Here is a 19,843-nt window from a genome sequence, read left to right as displayed (position 1 = left end):
CGAGTGCTTCAATGAACTCGAAACAGTACTCTAAATAATTGAGGGCAAAAGAGACTTTTCCTTAATATGTATATGTATTGGATGCAAATTGATCAGGTGCAGTAAGAAGCAGCCTTAAATCCTGGTTGGTTGCTTCTGCGGCCTCACAAATTCTCCCCGTGATGGGTCCATGCAATTTAACACACTGCTCCTCTTTCTCTGTTTTTTGTGATAAACTATAGCCGTTATAACACAAGCTTTTTTCCCCATATAACGATGCCAATTACGCTTCATCAACTCTGACACACCAGAAGGACCATGCCTTTATAATTTAGAATTAAATTTTTAAATAATTATATTATATTATTCATTTCTAAAAAATTAATTAAATACCATCAACAAGGATTCTCCTTTAAATTAGATTTCTATTCACAAAAATAAAAAGTATTATTATGAGAACAAAAATAAAAACAATTAATAAATTACGTTTCTCGGATTCTATTCATTTTTCGATTTGCGCACAATTTCTCTGCAGCAATAGTGAGAAAAGGTTCAGTTTCTTTGCTCCACGTCACTTCTATCTAATAAACCAGAAAGAGGTGACTCAGCAGAAAAGAAGAAGCGCCGCCACCAAGTCGTTAAATCTCCGAGCTCCCACCGCGGTGTTTCCACCACTCAACTCGATATTCCAGAACATTCCAGAATATTCAACCGTCTCTTTCTGTTAGGGTTTCTCCATGGCCACCGTGATTCGTAATCCTCTTCTCATTCCCTCCACCTCTCACCACCACAATCCGAACCGCAATAGCAGCAGCGTGTTGCTCGCCCTCCGTTTCCCTCAGACTTCGTTGAGACACTCTTCTCTCCAATTCAAATCGCGATTCGCCGTTTCGTGCTGCGCTTCGGAGCCTTCTTTGCGGCGGCGTCCTCCGTACGTCCCCAACCGCATTGCGGACCCTTCGTATGTCCGCATTTTCGACACCACGCTCCGCGACGGCGAGCAGTCTCCGGGAGCCTCCATGACGTCCAAGGAGAAGCTCGACGTGGCGCGCCAGCTCGCGAAACTCGGCGTGGACATCATCGAGGCCGGCTTCCCCGCCGCCTCCAAGGACGACTTCGAGGCCGTCAAGGCGATCGCGAGTGAGGTGGGAAACGCCGTGGACGACGACGGTTACGTTCCCGTAATCTGCGGCCTCTCGCGCTGCAACGAGAATGACATTCGGAGAGCCTGGGAGGCCGTTAAGTACGCCAAGAGGCCCAGGATTCACACGTTCATTGCCACCAGCGCCATTCACATGGAGTATAAGCTCAGAATGTCCAAAGAGAAGGTCATCGACACTGCCCGCAGTATGGTCAAGTTCGCTCGCAGTTTGGGCTGTGAAGACGTTGAGTTCAGTCCTGAAGATGCTGGAAGGTTACCATTAAAATAATCACTGTCACTGTCACTGTTTTATTAACTATTGATTAATCAATGTTTTAAAATAAGGTCCGCGATGAGGTCAAATTGACAAGCTTTTTGGTGCATGCAATTTCCTGCAACATCAAGGACACACCAAAATCTTGTCTGCAGTTTAAATAATTTCTTGGTGGCCACTTTAGCAGCATCTGTTTCCTGTTTCCCACAATATTATTTTAAACCTTGTGTTTAATGCTGTGAATTGTTCATTGATCAACAGTGTCACTTTCTACACTGAGTGTTGGTTTTTTTTTGGTGTTTGTACTGCTTATCAGGTCGGACAGGGAGTTTCTTTATGAAATTCTTGGAGAAGTTATTAAGGCTGGGGCGACCACGCTTAACATACCTGACACTGTTGGTATAAACTTGCCGAGCGAATTTGGAAGGTTGATTGCTGATATTAAAGCTAATACTCCTGGAATTGAAAATGTTGTTATTTCCACCCACTGCCAGAATGATCTTGGACTTTCTACTGCAAATACCATCGAGGTATGTTCAGAGTACTTGTTAAGTCTTTAAACATGCATGCAACGAAATTGGATTCTGAGATTGTGTGCTCTCGGATGCTTGCTTTCAGGGTGCACGTGCTGGTGCAAGGCAACTGGAAGTGACGATTAATGGGATTGGCGAAAGGGCTGGAAATGCCTCCTTAGAAGAGGTGAGGGTCCAATTATTGTTGTCCAGTTGATGTAAGTAACATATGTTACTGGAGCATGATCATTCGATGTTTGTTTGCTTCAAAACTTGTTTATTTCTTTTTTGAAGGTTGTGATGGCGCTGAGATGCGGAGCACATGTCACTGGCAATCTCTACACTGGAATTAATACCAAGCACATCTTTCTGACGAGCAAGATGGTTTAGTATCTGAAAAATGACCTCTCTGTTATTTCTTCTCCCTTTTAAAGACCTTTATTGATTGTTCCATTTATCATGATCTTTTCCTATAGGTCGAAGAGTACACTGGTTTGCAGTTACAGCCTCACAAGGCTCTTGTGGGAGCTAATGCCTTCGCCCATGAAAGTGGCATACATCAGGTTGGCTACGTTAAATACATATATTCCTTGTATGACAGTTTACAGTTTGTGTGCTTATGCTCGAAATGAGTTTTTGAACTAGCTACTGCTGCATCTTTTCTTCCAATTTGTATGCCCAAATTACTTTAGTGTTCTCTCTGTTTGTGGTAAATATGTTTAAATTTGGTTCCTTACTTGCAATCTCATACATACCTGTTATTTCTATGGTGACTTAGCCTTAAGCCCTCATCAAAGTTGTCCTTTGATGTAGCCATTTCTCTTCAAAAATTTTGTAGGATGGAATGCTAAAGCACAAAGGTACATATGAAATAATTGCCCCTGAGGACATTGGGCTTGAAAGAACCAATGAAGCCGGTATTGTACTGGGGAAGCTCAGGTATGCAATTTTCGTTTCTCTGGAGCACATATATCTACATGGATCTTATACACCCTAGAAATCCCTATTTTCGTTTCAAATTCTGTAGAATTTATCATTTCCTAAGTGTACCTGTATGGATATTGGGGACTGAGTAATGTTGATCCACGTCGATACAAGGTGTCTTCTTCACTCTTGGTTGTCCTATTCTTCAAGTCTTCTTTCTCTTCGCATGCTTCGGTCGGCCGGCGGGGGTACCTGCGATTGCACTCCGACGCTCAAGTCAGCGATGGTGCTCAAGTGAGAATTCTCTGATAGTATGGAAAACGTACCCTTTCCCCCTTTTCAGAAGTCCCTTTAGTAGGTTGACCTGGGCCTTGGCCATGTGGGCCAATCAGTTGATGGTTAGAGACATGCTTAGTGGTCTTTGGGTCGTGCCTGGTGGTTTCCTGAAAACCAGGGGAGTGGTCTAGAGAACGTGTTTTTACTTCGTCAATGGTTGTCATAACTGCTCTTTTCTACACGTGTAACCACGTTCTGGATTAAATTAGATTTAATCGACATAAACCATTCGGTCGTCCGGCTAGAGGTCATGGAAGGACGAAGAGTCGTATAAGACGCAGGGTTTTGTGATGATTTTACCATGAGTATACTGCGGTCGTCCGGTGCCGACCGGTACACTTGCCCCCCAGGCTCGAGGTCATGGCAGGACGAAGAGTCGTATGAGACGCAGGGGTTTTTGTGATAATTTTACCATGAGTACCCTGGGGTCGTCCAGTGCCGACCGGTACACTTGCCCCCCAGGCTCGAGGTCATGGAAGGACGAAGAGTCGTATGAGACGCAGGGGTTTTTGTGATAATTTTACCATGAGTACCCTGGGGTCGTCCGGTGCACAAAATCTATTCTATAATGCCGCTGGAAGCACAAAATTTCCATTCTATTGGACGGAGAATCCCACCTCTCTTGACCATCGGCTTTGGGAATCTTTGTCTCCCATCGACCAAGAAATTTTGATGCCGGACGAGGCATAAATAATTCGGATTACCTTAAAGTAATAAGATAATTCTGATGCCGGACGAGGCATAAATAATTCGCATTACCTTAAAGTAATAAGATAATTCTGATGCCGGACGAGGCATAAATAATTCTGATTACATTAAAGTAATAAGATAATTCTGATGCCGGACGGGGCATAAATAATTCTGATTACATTAAAGTAATAAGATAATTCTGATGCCGGACGGGGCATAAATAATTCTGAATAATTCTGATGCCGAACGAGGCATAAATAATTTCGATTTCTGACCAAGGTTGGTGAATAACGTTTAAGTTATAATTCGGATAACTTTCGTTATGTATTCCGACCGAATGAACGGTGAATTAATTGAATTTCTGACCAAGATTGGTGAATAACGTTTAAGTTATAATTCGGATAACTTTCGTTATGTATTCCGACCGAATGAACGGTGAATTAACTGAATTTCTGACCAAGATTGGTGAATAACGTTTAAGTTATAATTCGGATAACTTTCGTTATGTATTCCGACCGAATGAACGGTGAATTAACTGAATTTCTGACCAAGATTGGTGATTTAAAGTGCCTCGTTAAAACCTTCTCGGTAGAAAACCCTCCTTAGGGATAAAACTACCGAGCGAGGAAAGAGTGCACTAAGTTTATTCATCAACTGTAATAGAATTTGAGATGCGTGGCATTCCACGTTCTCGGTGCAGATTTTCCTGACAAATATTCTAAGTAATAAGCTCCTCCTGTTGCTGTGTCGGAGATGCGGAACGGACCTTCCCAATTGCTTGAAAACTTTCCTCCGTCCTTCCGGGCGTCGCTGCGCATGCGCCAAACTAGATCTCCTTTCTGATAGCTTCGTGGCTTCACTTTGGAGTTGTACCTTCGTGCTGCTCGTATCTTGCATGCTTCTTCCCTTATCTTGCATTTGTCCCTTAATTCATTGATGAGGTCGAGGCCGACTAGTAGACTTTCCTTGTTTAAGTCTAGGTCTAACGTCTGTCGGCGTAGTGAAGGCTCGCCGATTTCGACCGGAATCATGGCTTCTGTGCCGTACGTCAGGCTATAAGGTGTTTCTTGAGTTGTTGACTGGGGAGTACAACGATAAGCCCACAGAACCTCTAACAATTCTTCAGTCCAATTTCCCTTGGACGGGCCAAGTCTCTTCTTTAACTCATTGAGAATAACTTTGTTGGCGGCTTCCGCCTGACCGTTGGTTTGAGGGTGTTCGACCGAACTCGTTATATGTTTGATGTGAAGTTTCTCATAGAATTCAGCTAGCCCACGGTCGGTGAACTGTCGACCGTTGTCTGTGATAATGATCTGAGGTAGGCCGAACCTGCAGACAATGTTTTTCCACACAAAGCTTTGTACGTTCCGGGCGGTGATGGCTGTTAGTGGTTCAGCCTCAATCCATTTGGTAAAGTAATCTATACCCACCAGTAGGAACTTGCATTGCCCTTTTCCGGGTGTGAAAGGTCCGATAATATCCATTCCCCATTTCACGAACGGCCAAGGGGATAGGATGTAGTGCAAATGCTCTGGTTTTTGGTGCAATAGGGTGCCGAACTCTTGACATTTCACGCACTTTTGAACGTATTCAGTGCAGTCTCCTTGTAAGGTCGGCCAGTAGTATCCTGCTCTCAGAATTTTGGCGGACATAGTCCGCGCTCCTGAATGGGTTCCGCATATCCCTTCGTGTAACTCGGTCATTACATAAGTGACTTGTTCTGGACCAAGGCATTTTAGGAGGGGACGGGAATACCCTCTCCTGTAAAGATCTTCGCCAATCAGTATGTATCGGGCGGCTTGTAACTTCATCGTTTTCTCCAAATGTGGATCGCATACACCATCGGTAAGATATTGTTTTATGGGAGTCATCCAGTTAGGTTGGGTGTCAGTCGCCATGCATTCTTCGGTACCAACACTTGGTTTAGCCAGGGTCACGTGTATGGCCGACCGGTGGGCGCCTTTCTTTTTTAGGGTAGCCAATCTCGATAGAGCGTCCGCCCTAGTATTATTTTCCCTCCGTACGTGTTGGAAGGAGATTTCTTTGAACCTGTTTAGAAGATTTTTTACGAAATGAAAATACTGTTGGAGTAATGTTTCTCTTACCTCATACTCCCCTGTAAGCTGTCCGACGACTAGACGGGAGTCGCTTTTACAAGTTATATTTGTTATCTCCAATTCAATCGCCAGATGCAAACCTGCGATTATAGCTTCGTATTCGGCTTGATTATTGGAAGTTTTAAATTCAAATTTCATGGCTTGTTCGACAACAATCTCCCCTGGTCCTTCAAGTACAACTCCTGCTCCGGACGAACGACTGTTAGATGACCCATCTACGTATAATGTCCATCGGGGAGTCCGTTCGGTCAGATAGGGAGTGAGTTCTGCTGTGAAGTCGGCGAGGGCTTGGGACTTGATGGCTCCCCTGGGTTGGTATTCGATGTGGAATTCTGACAGTTCGACTGCCCAACCTATCATTCGTCCGGCGAGGTCAGGTTTGGTGAGAATCTTCATAATGGGATAGTTAGTCCTAACAATGACCTTGTGATTTTGGAAATACATCCGCATCCGTCGTGCGGTGATGACCAAAGCGAAGGCAACTTTTTCGACCATTTGGTACCGGGTTTCTGCGTCATGTAAGACTCGACTTACAAAATATACCGGTCGTTCTTCCGCTTCAATTTCTTGTACCAGAGCGGAACTCACCGCTTCATTGGAGACGGCGAGGTAGACCACAATGGGTTCCCGTGCGTTCGGTTTCTGGATGACCGGTGGAGATGCCAGAAATGCTTTTAACTGTTGGAAATTTTGTTCACATTCATCTGTCCATTCAAATTTACTTGTCTTCTTCAGAAGTTTTATGATGGGTCTCGTTCGTTCGGCAAGCTTAGGTACGAATCGAGACAACGAAGTGAGACGGCCGACTAGTCTCTGGATCTCTTTGAGTCCGTTGGGACTTCGCATTTCGGTGATTGCCTTGCATTTTTCTGGATTGGCCTCTATACCCCGATGTGTGAGCATGAAGCCTAAGAACTTCCCCCCTTCTACGCCGAACGCGCACTTCTCCGGGTTTAAACGCATGCGGTATTGACGCAAGGCTTGAAAAACCTCTTTTAAGTCAGAAACATGTTGTTCGCAAGAGTCTGATTTGACGACGATGTCGTCAACGTATACTTCTACATTCTGACCGATCATGTCGTGGAATACGTGATCCATGAGTCGTTGGTATGTGGCTCCTGCATTCTTGAGGCCGAACGGCATGACTTCATAGAAGAAATTATCAGAATCTGTTCTAAACGCGGTTTTTTCTCGATCACGGTGGTACATTTGTATTTGATTGTAACCTGAATAAGCATCAAGGAAACTTAGGATTTGATGACCGGCTGCACCGTCGACCAGCCGGTCGATAGTAGGTAGAGGATACGAGTCCTTTGGGCACGCTTTGTTAAGGTCTGTGTAGTCTACGCACATTCTCCATTTTCCATTCGTCTTTTTTACCATCACTACATTGGCTAGCCATGTCGTATAGTGGGCCTTTTGAATAAAACCAGCTTGAATTAGCTTGTCGGTTTCTTCTCGTGCGGCTTTCCGCCGTTCTTCACCTAGTTTCCTTTTCTTTTGAGCGATCGGCCTGGCCTCCGTATAAATAGACAATCGATGGGTAATCACATCTGATTTTACCCCTGGCATGTCTGCAGCCGTCCAGGCGAAAAGATCAGCGTTCTTTGTTAATGTTTTACCGATCGTCTCTCGGTCGTCTGGTTTGAGGGATGTTCCCATGTATGTTTTCCGGTCTTTGTCCCGAAGGAATATGGGTTGAAGATCTTCTCCTGCTTCCATTCGGGGATCATCCAGTCGAGGATCTAGATCGACTAAAGCGACCAAGTGTCTTCTAGATTCTCTTCCTCTGGAGCGTCTTTCTGTTGACCGACCTCTTCGCTCTGTGGTCCGTTCGGCTGACGTGGTATAAAGCCTTCGGGTCGGCTCCACCTTCAGGCTAGCTACATAACACTCTCGTGCTGTCTTCTGGTCTATATGTACGGTTGCTATGTCTCCATTGACCGAGGGGAACTTCATAGCTAAATGAGGAGTTGAGACAATGGCTTTCAATCTGTTGATAGATGGTCGACCGAGCAAAATATTGTACGATGTATTGGCATTAACGAGTAGATATCGTATGTTGATGGTCTTGCTGAGGTAATCATCCCCGAACGTGGTGTATAGATCGATAAATCCTTTCGTATCCACTCTTTCCCCTGAGAAACCAACTATCTGCTCGTTGTAGGGTTGTATCTCTGCTTCTGGAATCTTCATCTTCTTAAACGTTTCCCAATATAGGATGTCGACCGAGCTACCCTGATCTACCAAAACTTTTGCAATTGCAAATTTATCTATCTCCACAGTTATTACCATGGGGTCATCTTGAGATGGATCGATTGCTGTGAAGTCTTCGTCAGTGAAAGTGATTGGTGGTATATGCGGTCGGCGTTGTGTGGGAGTCGAATGAACGGATTGAATTGCTCTCAAATGTTTTTTCCTTGCCGAATTAGAGCATCCTCCACCCGCAAAGCCGCCTGCAATGTAATTAATTTCTTGAGGGGGCTGACCGAGCGACACCGGTCCAGCGATTGTATTGATGACTATTAAAGGAAAAGAAAGAATAGGGTAAATCCCTTGTGTATATTGAACACATAGGGTTATGTTTATATAGGAAAAAGAAACATATGGGCTAAGCCCATTACATAAATATGAGATATCTAACAATATCTATAATATCTCATAATATCAAATAATATCTAATTATATCTAATAATATCTAACACTCCCCCTCAAGCTGGTGCATATAGATCATATGTACCCAGCTTGTTACAAATGTAATCAATCCTAGGTCCTCGTAAGGGTTTAGTAAAAATATCTGCTAATTGATTATTTGAATTAACAAACTCAGTCTTGATATCTCCTGATATAATCTTTTCTCGAATGAAATGACAATCAATCTCAATATGTTTTGTCCTTTCATGAAAAACTGGATTTGAGCTAATATGAAGAGCAGCCTGATTATCACATATCAGTGTCATTTGAGTAACCTCTCCAAATTGCAATTCTTTAAGTAACTGTTTAAGCCAAATAAGCTCACAAGTAGCCGAGGCCATAGCTCTATATTCTGCTTCTGCACTAGATCTTGCCACAACACTTTGTTTCTTGCTCTTCCAAGAGATCAAGTTATCACCAATGGAGACACAATAACCAGAAGTTGACCTTCTATCAGATGGAGATCCTGCCCAATCAGCATCTGAATAACAAACGACTTTAGTATGGTTATTATGACCATATAACAAACCTTTTCCAGGAGAGCCTTTAATGTACTTCACTATACGAATGACTGCATTCCAATGATCTTCACATGGAGAATTAAGAAATTGACTCACCACACTGACTGCAAAGGAAATATCAGGACGAGTAACAGTGAGATAGTTCAATCTTCCAACTAATCTCCTGTACTTCTCAGGATCTGAAAGAGGTTCCCCCTGATTGGGTAGAAGCTTGACGTTGGGATCCATGGGAGTATCAACAGATTTCGAATTCATCAACCCAATTTCCTCCAAAATATCTAATGCGTATTTTCTTTGAGAGATAACAATACCAGTATTGGATTGTGCTACCTCAATCCCCAAGAAATATCTGAGTTTGCCAAGATCTTTGGTCTGAAAGTGTTGACAAAGGTGTTGTTTTACTTGTGAGATGCCATGGTGATCACTGCCTGTAAGAACAATGTCATCAACATATACTACAAGATAGATACACCCAGCACTCGAGTGACGATAAAAAACTGAATGATCGCCTTCACTGCGAGTCATACCAAATTGTTGAACAACATTGCTAAATTTTCCAAACCAAGCCCTAGGAGACTGCTTGAGGCCATATAAGGATTTGCGAAGACGACATACCAATCCAGAAGACTCCCCCTGAGCAACAAAACCGGGAGGTTGCTCCATATAAATTTCTTCCTGCAAATCCCCATTAAGAAAAGCATTTTTAACATCCAGTTGATAAAGAGGCCATTGTTGAAGAGCAGCCATAGCTATGAATAAGCGAACAGAGGCCATCTTTGCTACTGGAGAAAAAGTATCACCATAGTCTAAACCAAAAATTTGGGTATAACCCTTAGCCACAAGACGAGCTTTGAGACGATCAATAGTACCATCAGGACCAACTTTGATAGCAAAAATCCACCTGCAACCAACAACAGATTTCCTAGATGGTAAAGGAACAAGTTCCCAAGTTCCATTATTCTGAAGCGCATTCATTTCATCAAGCATGGCCTGACGCCAACCAGGATGGGCTAAGGCATCACCTACAGATTTTGGAATTGATACAGAAGAAATAGACGAAAGGCAGGTATAAAAGGGTTGAGATAGTCTATGGTAACTCAAAGCAGTATAATGTGGAGAGGGATTACGAGTAGAACGTATACCTTTACGGATAGCAATAGGAAGATCAGGTTCAACAGTCGGAGGTTCAACTATAGGAGCCGGAGGGGGATGAGGTGTTGGCACCAAAATAGAGTCTGCTGATGGACGATGAGACGGTTGACGACGACTATACACCTGAAGAGTTGGCGGCGGTGGTGAATTGTTAGATGCACTAGGCACAACAAGAGGAATATTAACTTGATTAGATGAAGAAATGGAAGGAGAAGGACAAGACTTAAAGTAAAGGGAAGATTCACTGAAGGTGACATCTGCTGAAATAAAATAACGGTTTAAAGATGGTGAGAAACATTTATATCCTTTTTGTGATCTAGTGAACCCTAAAAAGACACATTTGTGTGACTTAGGAGATAATTTATCAAGACCAGGACTAAAATTATGAACAAAACATGTGGACCCAAAAACTTTGGGAGGTAAAGAGTGGAGAGGGTCATGTGGAAATAAAATAGAATGAGGAATTTTGTTATCTAAAACTGAAGATGGCATGCGATTAATGAGATAACATGCACTAAGAACAGCATCACCCCAAAAACGCTGAGGAACATCACCATGGATTAAAATAGTACGAGTTGTTTCAACAAGATGTCTATTCTTGCGCTCAGCTACCCCATTTTGTTGAGGTGTATAAGCACATGAAGTTTGATGAAGAATACCATGAGAAGCCATAAAATTTTTAAAAGAATGAGAAAGATACTCACGTCCATTATCACTGCGCAAAATTCGGATGGAAATTCCAAATTGATTTTTAATTTCATTGTAAAATATTTGAAATATAGAAAACAACTCAGAACGGTTTTTCATTAAAAATACCCAAGTACATCTTGAATAATCATCAATAAAAGTAACAAAATACTGAAATCCTAAATTAGACTTAATACGACTTGGTCCCCAAATGTCAGAGTGAACTAAGGCAAAAGGAGATGAAGCACGTTGTGAGACACTACGAGGAAAAGAACTACGAATGTGTTTCCCTAACTGACACGACTCACACGATAAAGTAGACACATTAGACAAACTTGGAACAAGCTGTTGCATCTTGGCAAGACTAGGATGACCCAACCGAGCATGAATGAGAGATGGAGAATCCATAATTGCGCCAACATGTGCAGAGATCTGTAGTTGATAAAGTCCATGAGACTCACATCCGGTGCCAATCATCCGTCCCGAACTCCGGTCCTGTAAAGTAACAGAATCTTTGGTAAAAGAAATAACACAGTCAAGGGAACGAGTGAGACGACTAATGGATAATAAGTTAAATGGAGACCCAGGGACATAAAGAACATTATCAATAGATAAAGATGAAAAAAGATTAATAGTACCAACACCATGTGATGGTACCCTATATCCATTGGCCATGGTAACTGAAGGTAAATAACCCGTAGTAGATAAGGAAGAGAAAAAAGATTTATTACCAGTAATGTGATCAGTGGCACCTGAATCTAGAACCCAAGGGCCATGGGAAGTGGAGTGAGTGAGGCCAACAAAAGATGTACCTGAATGTGCAACAGAAGCCGTGGAACTAGGGTTCTGACGATCCTCATACCATTTAAGAAATTCATTGAAAATAGCAGGCTGGCTTGGGGTATCAATTGAAGTATGGTCCATGGTAGAAGGTTGCACAGGGGCAATTTGAGCAACCGCAACAGATCTAGGAGGACGACCATGTAAGGCATAACATCTGTCAATTTTGTGGCCAAGTTTGCCACAATGGTCACACTTGTGACGCCCTTTGCCCGGCTTGTGAGGGCGAGTACGATCATTATGCTGAGATACTAAAGCAGAAGAGTCATCAACATGAGACGTTATATCAGCGGTGTGTTTACCTGGCACGCGCAAAAGGGTAGAACAAGTGGAAGTAAAATTGGGCACAATAGGAGATCCCAAAATTTGATCACGAACGTGAGAATAATCATCAGGAAGACCATGTAAACCCAATAACATGAAGAACTTGGATCTTTGTTCTAGTTCTTGAGAAGGAGTAGAAGCAGGAGGTAATAACTCATTAAAATCATGAAGAAGAGCATGAATTTTACCTAGATATTCTGCCATTGTACCATCAAGACGTTTGGGAGCAACAATTGTGAGAAGATTTTGACACACACCATAAAGACGTTGAGTATCATTGGTGTATAATAATTTTGCTTGTTCCCAAACTTCTGAACATGTTTCATAGGTACGAAAAATTTGTTTTAAAGATGAGTGAATGGTCGATTTGATAACAATGCATAATTGAGCATCAATTTTCGACCAACGAACAACCTCATTTTCAGCAAGAGTAGGATGAGTAAGATGATCAACATAACCTTGACTCTTAAGCCATAATTTAATATCTGATGCCCAAGTGTCATAATTGGTTCCATCCAATTTGTCAATGGAAAGATGAACATTGACGTAATTAGTATAAATAGATGAATCCGGCATAATGACTAAAGCAGAAGAGTCATCAACATGAGACGTTATATCAGCGGTGTGTTTACCTGGCACGCGCAAAAGGGTAGAACAAGTGGAAGTAAAATTGGGCACAATAGGAGATCCCAAAATTTGATCACGAACGTGAGAATAATCATCAGGAAGACCATGTAAACCCAATAACATGAAGAACTTGGATCTTTGTTCTAGTTCTTGAGAAGGAGTAGAAGCAGGAGGTAATAACTCATTAAAATCATGAAGAAGAGCATGAATTTTACCTAGATATTCTGCCATTGTACCATCAAGACGTTTGGGAGCAACAATTGTGAGAAGATTTTGACACACACCATAAAGACGTTGAGTATCATTGGTGTATAATAATTTTGCTTGTTCCCAAACTTCTGAACATGTTTCATAGGTACGAAAAATTTGTTTTAAAGATGAGTGAATGGTCGATTTGATAACAATGCATAATTGAGCATCAATTTTCGACCAACGAACAACCTCATTTTCAGCAAGAGTAGGATGAGTAAGATGATCAACATAACCTTGACTCTTAAGCCATAATTTAATATCTGATGCCCAAGTGTCATAATTGGTTCCATCCAATTTGTCAATGGAAAGATGAACATTGACGTAATTAGTATAAATAGATGAATCCGGCATAATGACTAAAGAAGAAGCCATAGTGGCAGCGGAAGCGGAAGAAGCCATAAAAGATAAGGACAAATCCAGTCACCGGTTAATTGGCGGGAGCAACAAAGATGAAGGCTCCGACAGCGATTCCGGCGAGATTCCGGCGAAGGTCCGGCGAAGGTCCGGCGGAGGTCCGGCGAAGGTCCGGCGGAGGTCCGGCGGAGGTCCGGCGGAGGTCCGGCGAAGGCCCGGCGGAGGTCCGGCGAAGGTCCGGCGAAGGTCCGGCGAGACAGTGGGGGTGGTGGCTGGAAAATTCCAGTGAATAGTGGATTCACCAATAAAAATTGAACCCTAAACCCTAAACTCTAACCTTATGCTCTGATACCATATTAAAGGAAAAGAAAGAATAGGGTAAATCCCTTGTGTATATTGAACACATAGGGTTATGTTTATATAGGAAAAAGAAACATATGGGCTAAGCCCATTACATAAATATGAGATATCTAACAATATCTATAATATCTCATAATATCAAATAATATCTAATTATATCTAATAATATCTAACAATGACTGTGCGAACTTTTTGTTTAGTTCGACTTCTACGTTCAGGGCTTTCGCTTTTAGGCCTCGTTCGTCTGATCGGACTTTCGCTTCTTTTTCTTCTGCTTGAACGATAGTGGTTGTCACGGGTCCGGTCGTCTCTTCGTCCCGAACGTTCGCGGGGATCATGATCACGCTGGGGTGACCTGGGTGCAGTGATGGTGGTTTTCACGAACTTGCGCAGATGACCGGCCTGGACGAGCTCTTCAATTTTATCTTTCAGTGCTTGGCATCCTTCGGTCGTGTGGCCATAGTTACGATGGTATTGGCAACGTTTACTGGTGTCGGCATTGGGAGGGGTTTGTGATGGCCTCAATGTCGGAATCAATTCAATCTGCAGTGCTTCGTCGAGAACCTTACCCCTTGGTACAATCAAGGGAGTGTAGTTGTGGAAACGGGGTCCCCTATTGGGGCGATGTCGTTCTCGGTCAGTCGGTATTGTGGGGGGACGAATTCCTTTGCTATTGTCCGTGTTCTCAGCATAAGTTTTTCGATGGTAGTCAATATGTTCTTCTATCTGCATGAACTTTGTTGCTCTTGTTCTTAATTCATCCATATTGCACGGAGGTCGTTTGATAAGGCTTTCAGTGAACCTTCCTGGTAGTATGGCCGAGACCAAATGATGCATGGCTATTTCTGGATTAAGATTACGAATGTTCATACACACTTTGCTAAATCTGTTCATGAATGTTCTCAATGATTCTCCCCTTTCTTGTTTGACATTTAGAAGAGACATGGAGGATGTCCGATGAGGTCTACTTGTGGCGTATTGCGTGGTGAACTTCAATTCCAAAGCGTCGAAGCTTGCAATGGAATTGGGTGGAAGGTCCGAAAACCATCCAAGGGGGCCTTCCCTGAGAGAGGTGGGGAAGACTTTACACCATACCGTTCGGTCGGTTGTGTAAAGGGTCATTTGAGTTCTAAATATATTCAGATGTTCGTCTGGGTCTGTGGAACCGTCATAAAGGTTTATCGTTAGGCCCCTCCACTTGTCAGGGAGAGGAGTGGCTATGATGTCATCAGTGAACGGATGGCCTTTCGGGTTTGCTACCTCGTTTGGGGTTACTGGCTTTGCACTCTGACGGGTGTGTTGAACGAGTGACGTGTGAGGTATAGCCTGGGCTATTGTTCTTGTTCCTGATTGGAACGGTGATGGAGAAGGTGCACGTGAATGCCCTTCGCGTTCAGATTGCTCAAGTCTATCCAACAATCTCTTGTTCTGTTCTTTCAATTGTGCTATCTCCTCTGCGTGTTGTTGACGCTCTTCTTCTCGTCTTTTCCTTTCTTCATCCTGGCGAAGTTGATCGATGACTCCTTTTTGGAGTAACTCCTGCATCTGAATCTGGAGGGTTTGGAGTATGGTCCTATGCTCTTCGGAGATATCATTGTTGTTGTTTGCCGTTGAGTCCATCTTCAAGCGTTGGGATCCTTGGGTCTGGGAATAATGATTACTCGGGCCCCACGGTGGGCGCCAATTGTACCTGTATGGATATTGGGGACTGAGTAATGTTGATCCACGTCGATACAAGGTGTCTTCTTCACTCTTGGTTGTCCTATTCTTCAAGTCTTCTTTCTCTTCGCGTGCTTCGGTCGGCCGGCGGGGGTACCTGCGATTGCACTCCGACGCTCAAGTCAGCGATGGTGCTCAAGTGAGAATTCTCTGATAGTATGGAAAACGTACCCTTTCCCCCTTTTCAGAAGTCCCTTTAGTAGGTTGACCTGGGCCTTGGCCATGTGGGCCAATCAGTTGATGGTTAGAGACATGCTTAGTGGTCTTTGGGTCGTGCCTGGTGGTTTCCTGAAAACCAGGGGAGTGGTCTAGAGAACGTGTTTTTACTTCGTCAATGGTTGTCATAACTGCTCTTTTCTACACGTGTAACCACGTTCTGGATTAAATTAGATTTAATCGACATAAACCATTCGGTCGTCCGGCTAGAGGTCATGGAAGGACGAAGAGTCGTATAAGACGCAGGGTTTTGTGATGATTTTACCATGAGTATACTGCGGTCGTCCGGTGCCGACCGGTACACTAAGTATTATTTTTATATGTTCAATTACAATATTTACTGTCAGCATGACATGACAAAACAAGTTGCAGTGATAGTTTAGTTTATCCTTCTATTAGCTGCTATAGAGAGATTCTTAAGCATGGTTTTGCTATGTTTGCATCTTTTGTTTCTCACTACTCTTTTGAGTTGGCTTAATGTGAATGTTTACTGCCAAACAAAATGTGAACTGAAGTATTTATGCCTGGAACTGTAAGAATTCCATGTTCAAAGGAATGCTGGTCATCTTTGATGTTGACCTAAGTTTAAAATATTCCACCATGTTCTTCAACTTCATAAAACCCTTTAGTATTTTACTACTTATTGGGGTTTGAGAATGTTTCCCACACACACCATCTTAAAAAAACAGTTGTTTAGAGTGAACAGCCCACATACACATGAGGTAGAAACATAGAAAGCCAATTGACACATTGTAGAGTGTCTCGTTATGTACTATCATCATAATTATATTCATACATTTGGAACATGTTCCTTGTCAGATACAACATGGCTTAAAACGTTGGTCAGGTAGTTGCCTTGCTGATAATATTAAATTTTGAGTTTTCTTATCTTAACATGAGAAAACATTATGGCTCTAGCTTTCTGGACCTATCCAATCCAAGTGCTAATGGTGCAAGCATACTGGTTATATTTGAGTTGATGCATGAGAAGTTGTCTGACTTTGGCATGATGAAACTCTGGAAGCAATGATGATTCTAGACCGTTTATTTATTATAATCAGAAGCATCATACTTGTTCGATATGTCTGGCACTTGACAGCAGTAGAGGACTGAATTATATACTCAAATGCATGAATTCTGATATTTACTATAAGACGCTCATAGTATTAGATGTCACTGTAGGCTAGGGTAACTTTAATCTTAAAACATTTCAAGAGTACTTGCATTATTTGGTGTTTCATGCATTGGCTAGCTGACATTTAGGGTATTTAGCATCTAATAATGGAACTTTTATGTAGCCTAATAGTTAATATTTTGCATACTGTATCTTCTCTGAGGTATTTCAAAAAACATGCCTCTTTATTTCTTGTTTGTTGCATTGTTAATGGCTCCTCTCTTGATACCTTATGCAATCAATTTGTCTGCTCTTTTATCTTCTCTTCATAACGAACACTTCTATCCTTTTTTTTACAGTGGACGCCATGCTTTGAGAAAGCGACTTGAAGAGGTATACAAATATTTGGGTTGAAATGTTGATTTTTTTTCCCCTGGGTTTTGAGTTATTCTCTGTTTTTTCAGCTTGGTTATGAACTTAAAGATGACCAAGTTCAAAGTTTATTTTGGCGTTTTAAAGCAGTGGCTGAGCAAAAAAAGGTAAATTAGAACCAATGATTTTCTTTCCCTTTCTAGTGTTACTGATGGTACTATGCAAGTCATTAGATCAGGCTATTGTTGGCCGAGTGAATAAGTTGGGCGTAGTTGTCTTTTGGTATGTAATGTTTGATGTCAAGAAATTAATTTGGTCTGTGAATAAAATTGGTGTCTCTTTTCTGTATGGAATCAAAGTTTTTGGGAATTCTGTATCTGATGGATGGATGGTGATTAACTTACTTTTATTTTGTGTCAGAGGGTTACTGATGCTGACCTCAGAGCATTGGTATCAGATGAAGTTTTTCAAGCAGAGCCTGTCTGGAAACTGGGTGATATACAGGTAAATTGATATAATTTAATATAATGGCATGGAAATAATAGAACAAGCATAAGCTAATATCTATCAGATGCAGGTGACTTGTGGAACTCTTGGTCTTTCAACATCAACTGTCAAACTTTTGAGCAGTGATGGTAGAACGCATGTTGCATGTTCTGTTGGTACAGGACCAGTGGATTCGGCTTACAAGGCTATCGATCTGATTGTGAAGGTTTGGAATTGTATATATTCGTTGTTGCTTGTTAGGTTACTGAGCTTGGACGCGTTGCATTATATAAATAATATTTTTTGTTTGTTATTGCCACCAAACCTGTGATTCTAGTCACCAAGTATTGTAAATCTTAGATGTTTCTTGATTTCCCTTGCTCTTGTAATTGAGTTATACTATAATTGTTTTCACTATTTATTGGTATAATGGAGGAATCCGGTGCTCTTAATTTTTATGCAGGAGCCGGTAACACTTCTTGAGTACTCGATGAATGCAGTCACTGAAGGCATTGATGCAATTGCCACTACCCGGGTTCTAATTCGTGCTGATAGTGAAACAACTACCACTACTACTCGTGCTTTAACTGGGGAGACTGTTCTTCGAACATTTAGGTATGATGAATTCTTTAGTGGAGTTCTTCGGTGTATTAGGCCTTTCTAATGATCCATGGACATGACATTTCTCTTTTTATAGTGGGACTGGAGCGGGAATGGATGTTGTTGTTTCGAGTGTCAAGGCCTACATTGCTGCACTAAACAAGATGTTGGGTTTCAAAGAAACAGATTCATCTGCTGAAAAAATCCCAATTTCTTCATTGAAGATCTAAGAATGTGTTGCTGCATTGATAACAGCTGTTTGTGTTCAACCACAAAGAGGAAGACAAAGTGGTGGCAACTTGTAAGTCTCCATATGAAGGTGCCGTGGCTGTAATTTAACCTGAATATGTTTGCAGTAAGTAGATTATTGTTTCACCCAAGTAGCCTTAGCAAAGAATGTAAGTTTAGGCCGTTTTAAATATTCACGCTCCCGGGATTCTTATCTTCTTCATATTTCATGTTTTAGGGTGCTATTTATCTGAAATTATGTGTTTTGAGATTTGGAGTGTCCCTGTTCCTGAATGAAGACATCTTATGGTTTCGTCTTGTGGCTGTAATAAGTTGCAACGACACCTTTTTTTGTTGGACAGTAATATTTGTCAAAATCCAAAACTGTCGAATGAGATGCTCATTATAAAATTAAGATTTGATAGTGCAACAAGAATATAAAATAAATTTGGGATTATCACTATTGAATATTGCTCCAAATAAAAGAGCTTTGAAACTGCTAAGCATGCGATTCTGGTTTTGAATTGATTTTTAAGATTGTGTGCCCAAAAAATATCATTGAGCAGATACAGATACAGGTGTATGTATTTTATTACAATTTTTGTTATAATTGCATCTTATTTCGTAAAATGACTCATTATTTTGAAAGAGTAAAGATAGTATTTTAGAAGGGTCAAACCTTTCGCATGGTTTTAGAATAGTGAAGGTGGTAGTCTTTGAATTCTTTTCAGCAGGTTAATTGGTTTGCCTAATATTTTAATTGGTTGAAGCAATCTTTAAACTTTTGCTGAATGTTCTTCCCTGTTCTTGATGAGACGCAAGGGCTGAGTCCATCTTTGAGTGGTGATTTAAACATTCTCAACTACCAAATTTCCTCATAATTTCTTCGTAACTCAAAAGTCTCTGTTACTATAGCAGATGTTGGTGCGATTCCTACCAGTCCTGAAACAACTTTTTCAACAGTAGATTAATTCGACTATTTCAACGATGCAATCTACACCCAAATTTAGTCAGACATACATTTATCTCATATACTTCATAAACCAACACAATAATTCAGACCTACACCCCAACTGACATAAGAGTTTACCTTCTCTATATTTATGTCAAATTACGAAGTTATGAATATGAAAATCCAGAATTAATATGTCACTCTGAGATTTGGTCATCCATCAAATTACAAAGTTATGAATATGAAAATCCAGAATTAATATGTCATTCCAAGATTTGGTCATCCAGAAACTTACCTGAATTAATATGTCACTCCGAGATTTGGTCATCCAGAAACTTACCTTTCAGATGTTAAGATCCATAAATAAACATA

At 41.6% G+C, this 19,843-nt stretch overlaps 1 protein-coding gene across 3 annotated transcripts; it reads left to right on the top strand.

The window, feature by feature from the left end:
- The first annotated feature begins 262 nt into the window (after positions 1 to 262).
- On the top strand, positions 263 to 18,832 carry LOC137828319 (2-isopropylmalate synthase 2, chloroplastic-like). Of its 3 annotated transcripts, none has more exons than XM_068634840.1 (12): positions 263 to 1,393; positions 1,711 to 1,924; positions 2,013 to 2,093; positions 2,201 to 2,290; positions 2,383 to 2,469; positions 2,745 to 2,845; positions 17,193 to 17,226; positions 17,298 to 17,372; positions 17,626 to 17,709; positions 17,783 to 17,917; positions 18,155 to 18,306; positions 18,389 to 18,832. In XM_068634840.1, exons 1-12 carry the CDS (start codon positions 717 to 719, stop codon positions 18,519 to 18,521), a joined length of 1,863 nt encoding a protein of 620 aa, XP_068490941.1. In that variant the 5' UTR covers positions 263 to 716; the 3' UTR covers positions 18,522 to 18,832. The 3 variants fall into 3 exon arrangements, 2 of the variants coding, with proteins under 2 accessions (XP_068490941.1, XP_068490940.1); XM_068634839.1 differs by having other exon boundaries at positions 406 to 1,393; positions 17,777 to 17,917; XR_011083856.1 differs by lacking the exons at positions 18,155 to 18,306; positions 18,389 to 18,832 and having other exon boundaries at positions 406 to 1,393; positions 17,298 to 17,371; positions 17,624 to 17,709.
- The last annotated feature ends 1,011 nt before the right edge of the window (positions 18,833 to 19,843 follow it).

The sequence above is a fragment of the Phaseolus vulgaris genome, chromosome 7 (assembly GCF_000499845.2).
Source record: "Phaseolus vulgaris cultivar G19833 chromosome 7, P. vulgaris v2.0, whole genome shotgun sequence".
NCBI classification, from domain to species: domain Eukaryota; kingdom Viridiplantae; phylum Streptophyta; class Magnoliopsida; order Fabales; family Fabaceae; genus Phaseolus; species Phaseolus vulgaris.
The sequence above is the reverse complement of the archived record's forward strand: the minus strand, read 5'-3'. Positions and strand labels throughout refer to the sequence as shown.

Coding starts and splice junctions, on each gene's coding strand:
- LOC137828319 (XM_068634839.1), top strand. CDS start 717: ATGGCCACCGTGATTCGTAATCCTCTTCTCATTCCCTCCACCTCTCAC. Junction 2,291..2,382: donor TCTTTCTGACGAGCAAGATG/GTTTAGTATCTG, acceptor CTTTTCCTATAG/GTCGAAGAGTACACTGGTTT. Junction 17,373..17,625: donor CAGTGGCTGAGCAAAAAAAG/GTAAATTAGAAC, acceptor ATTTTGTGTCAG/AGGGTTACTGATGCTGACCT.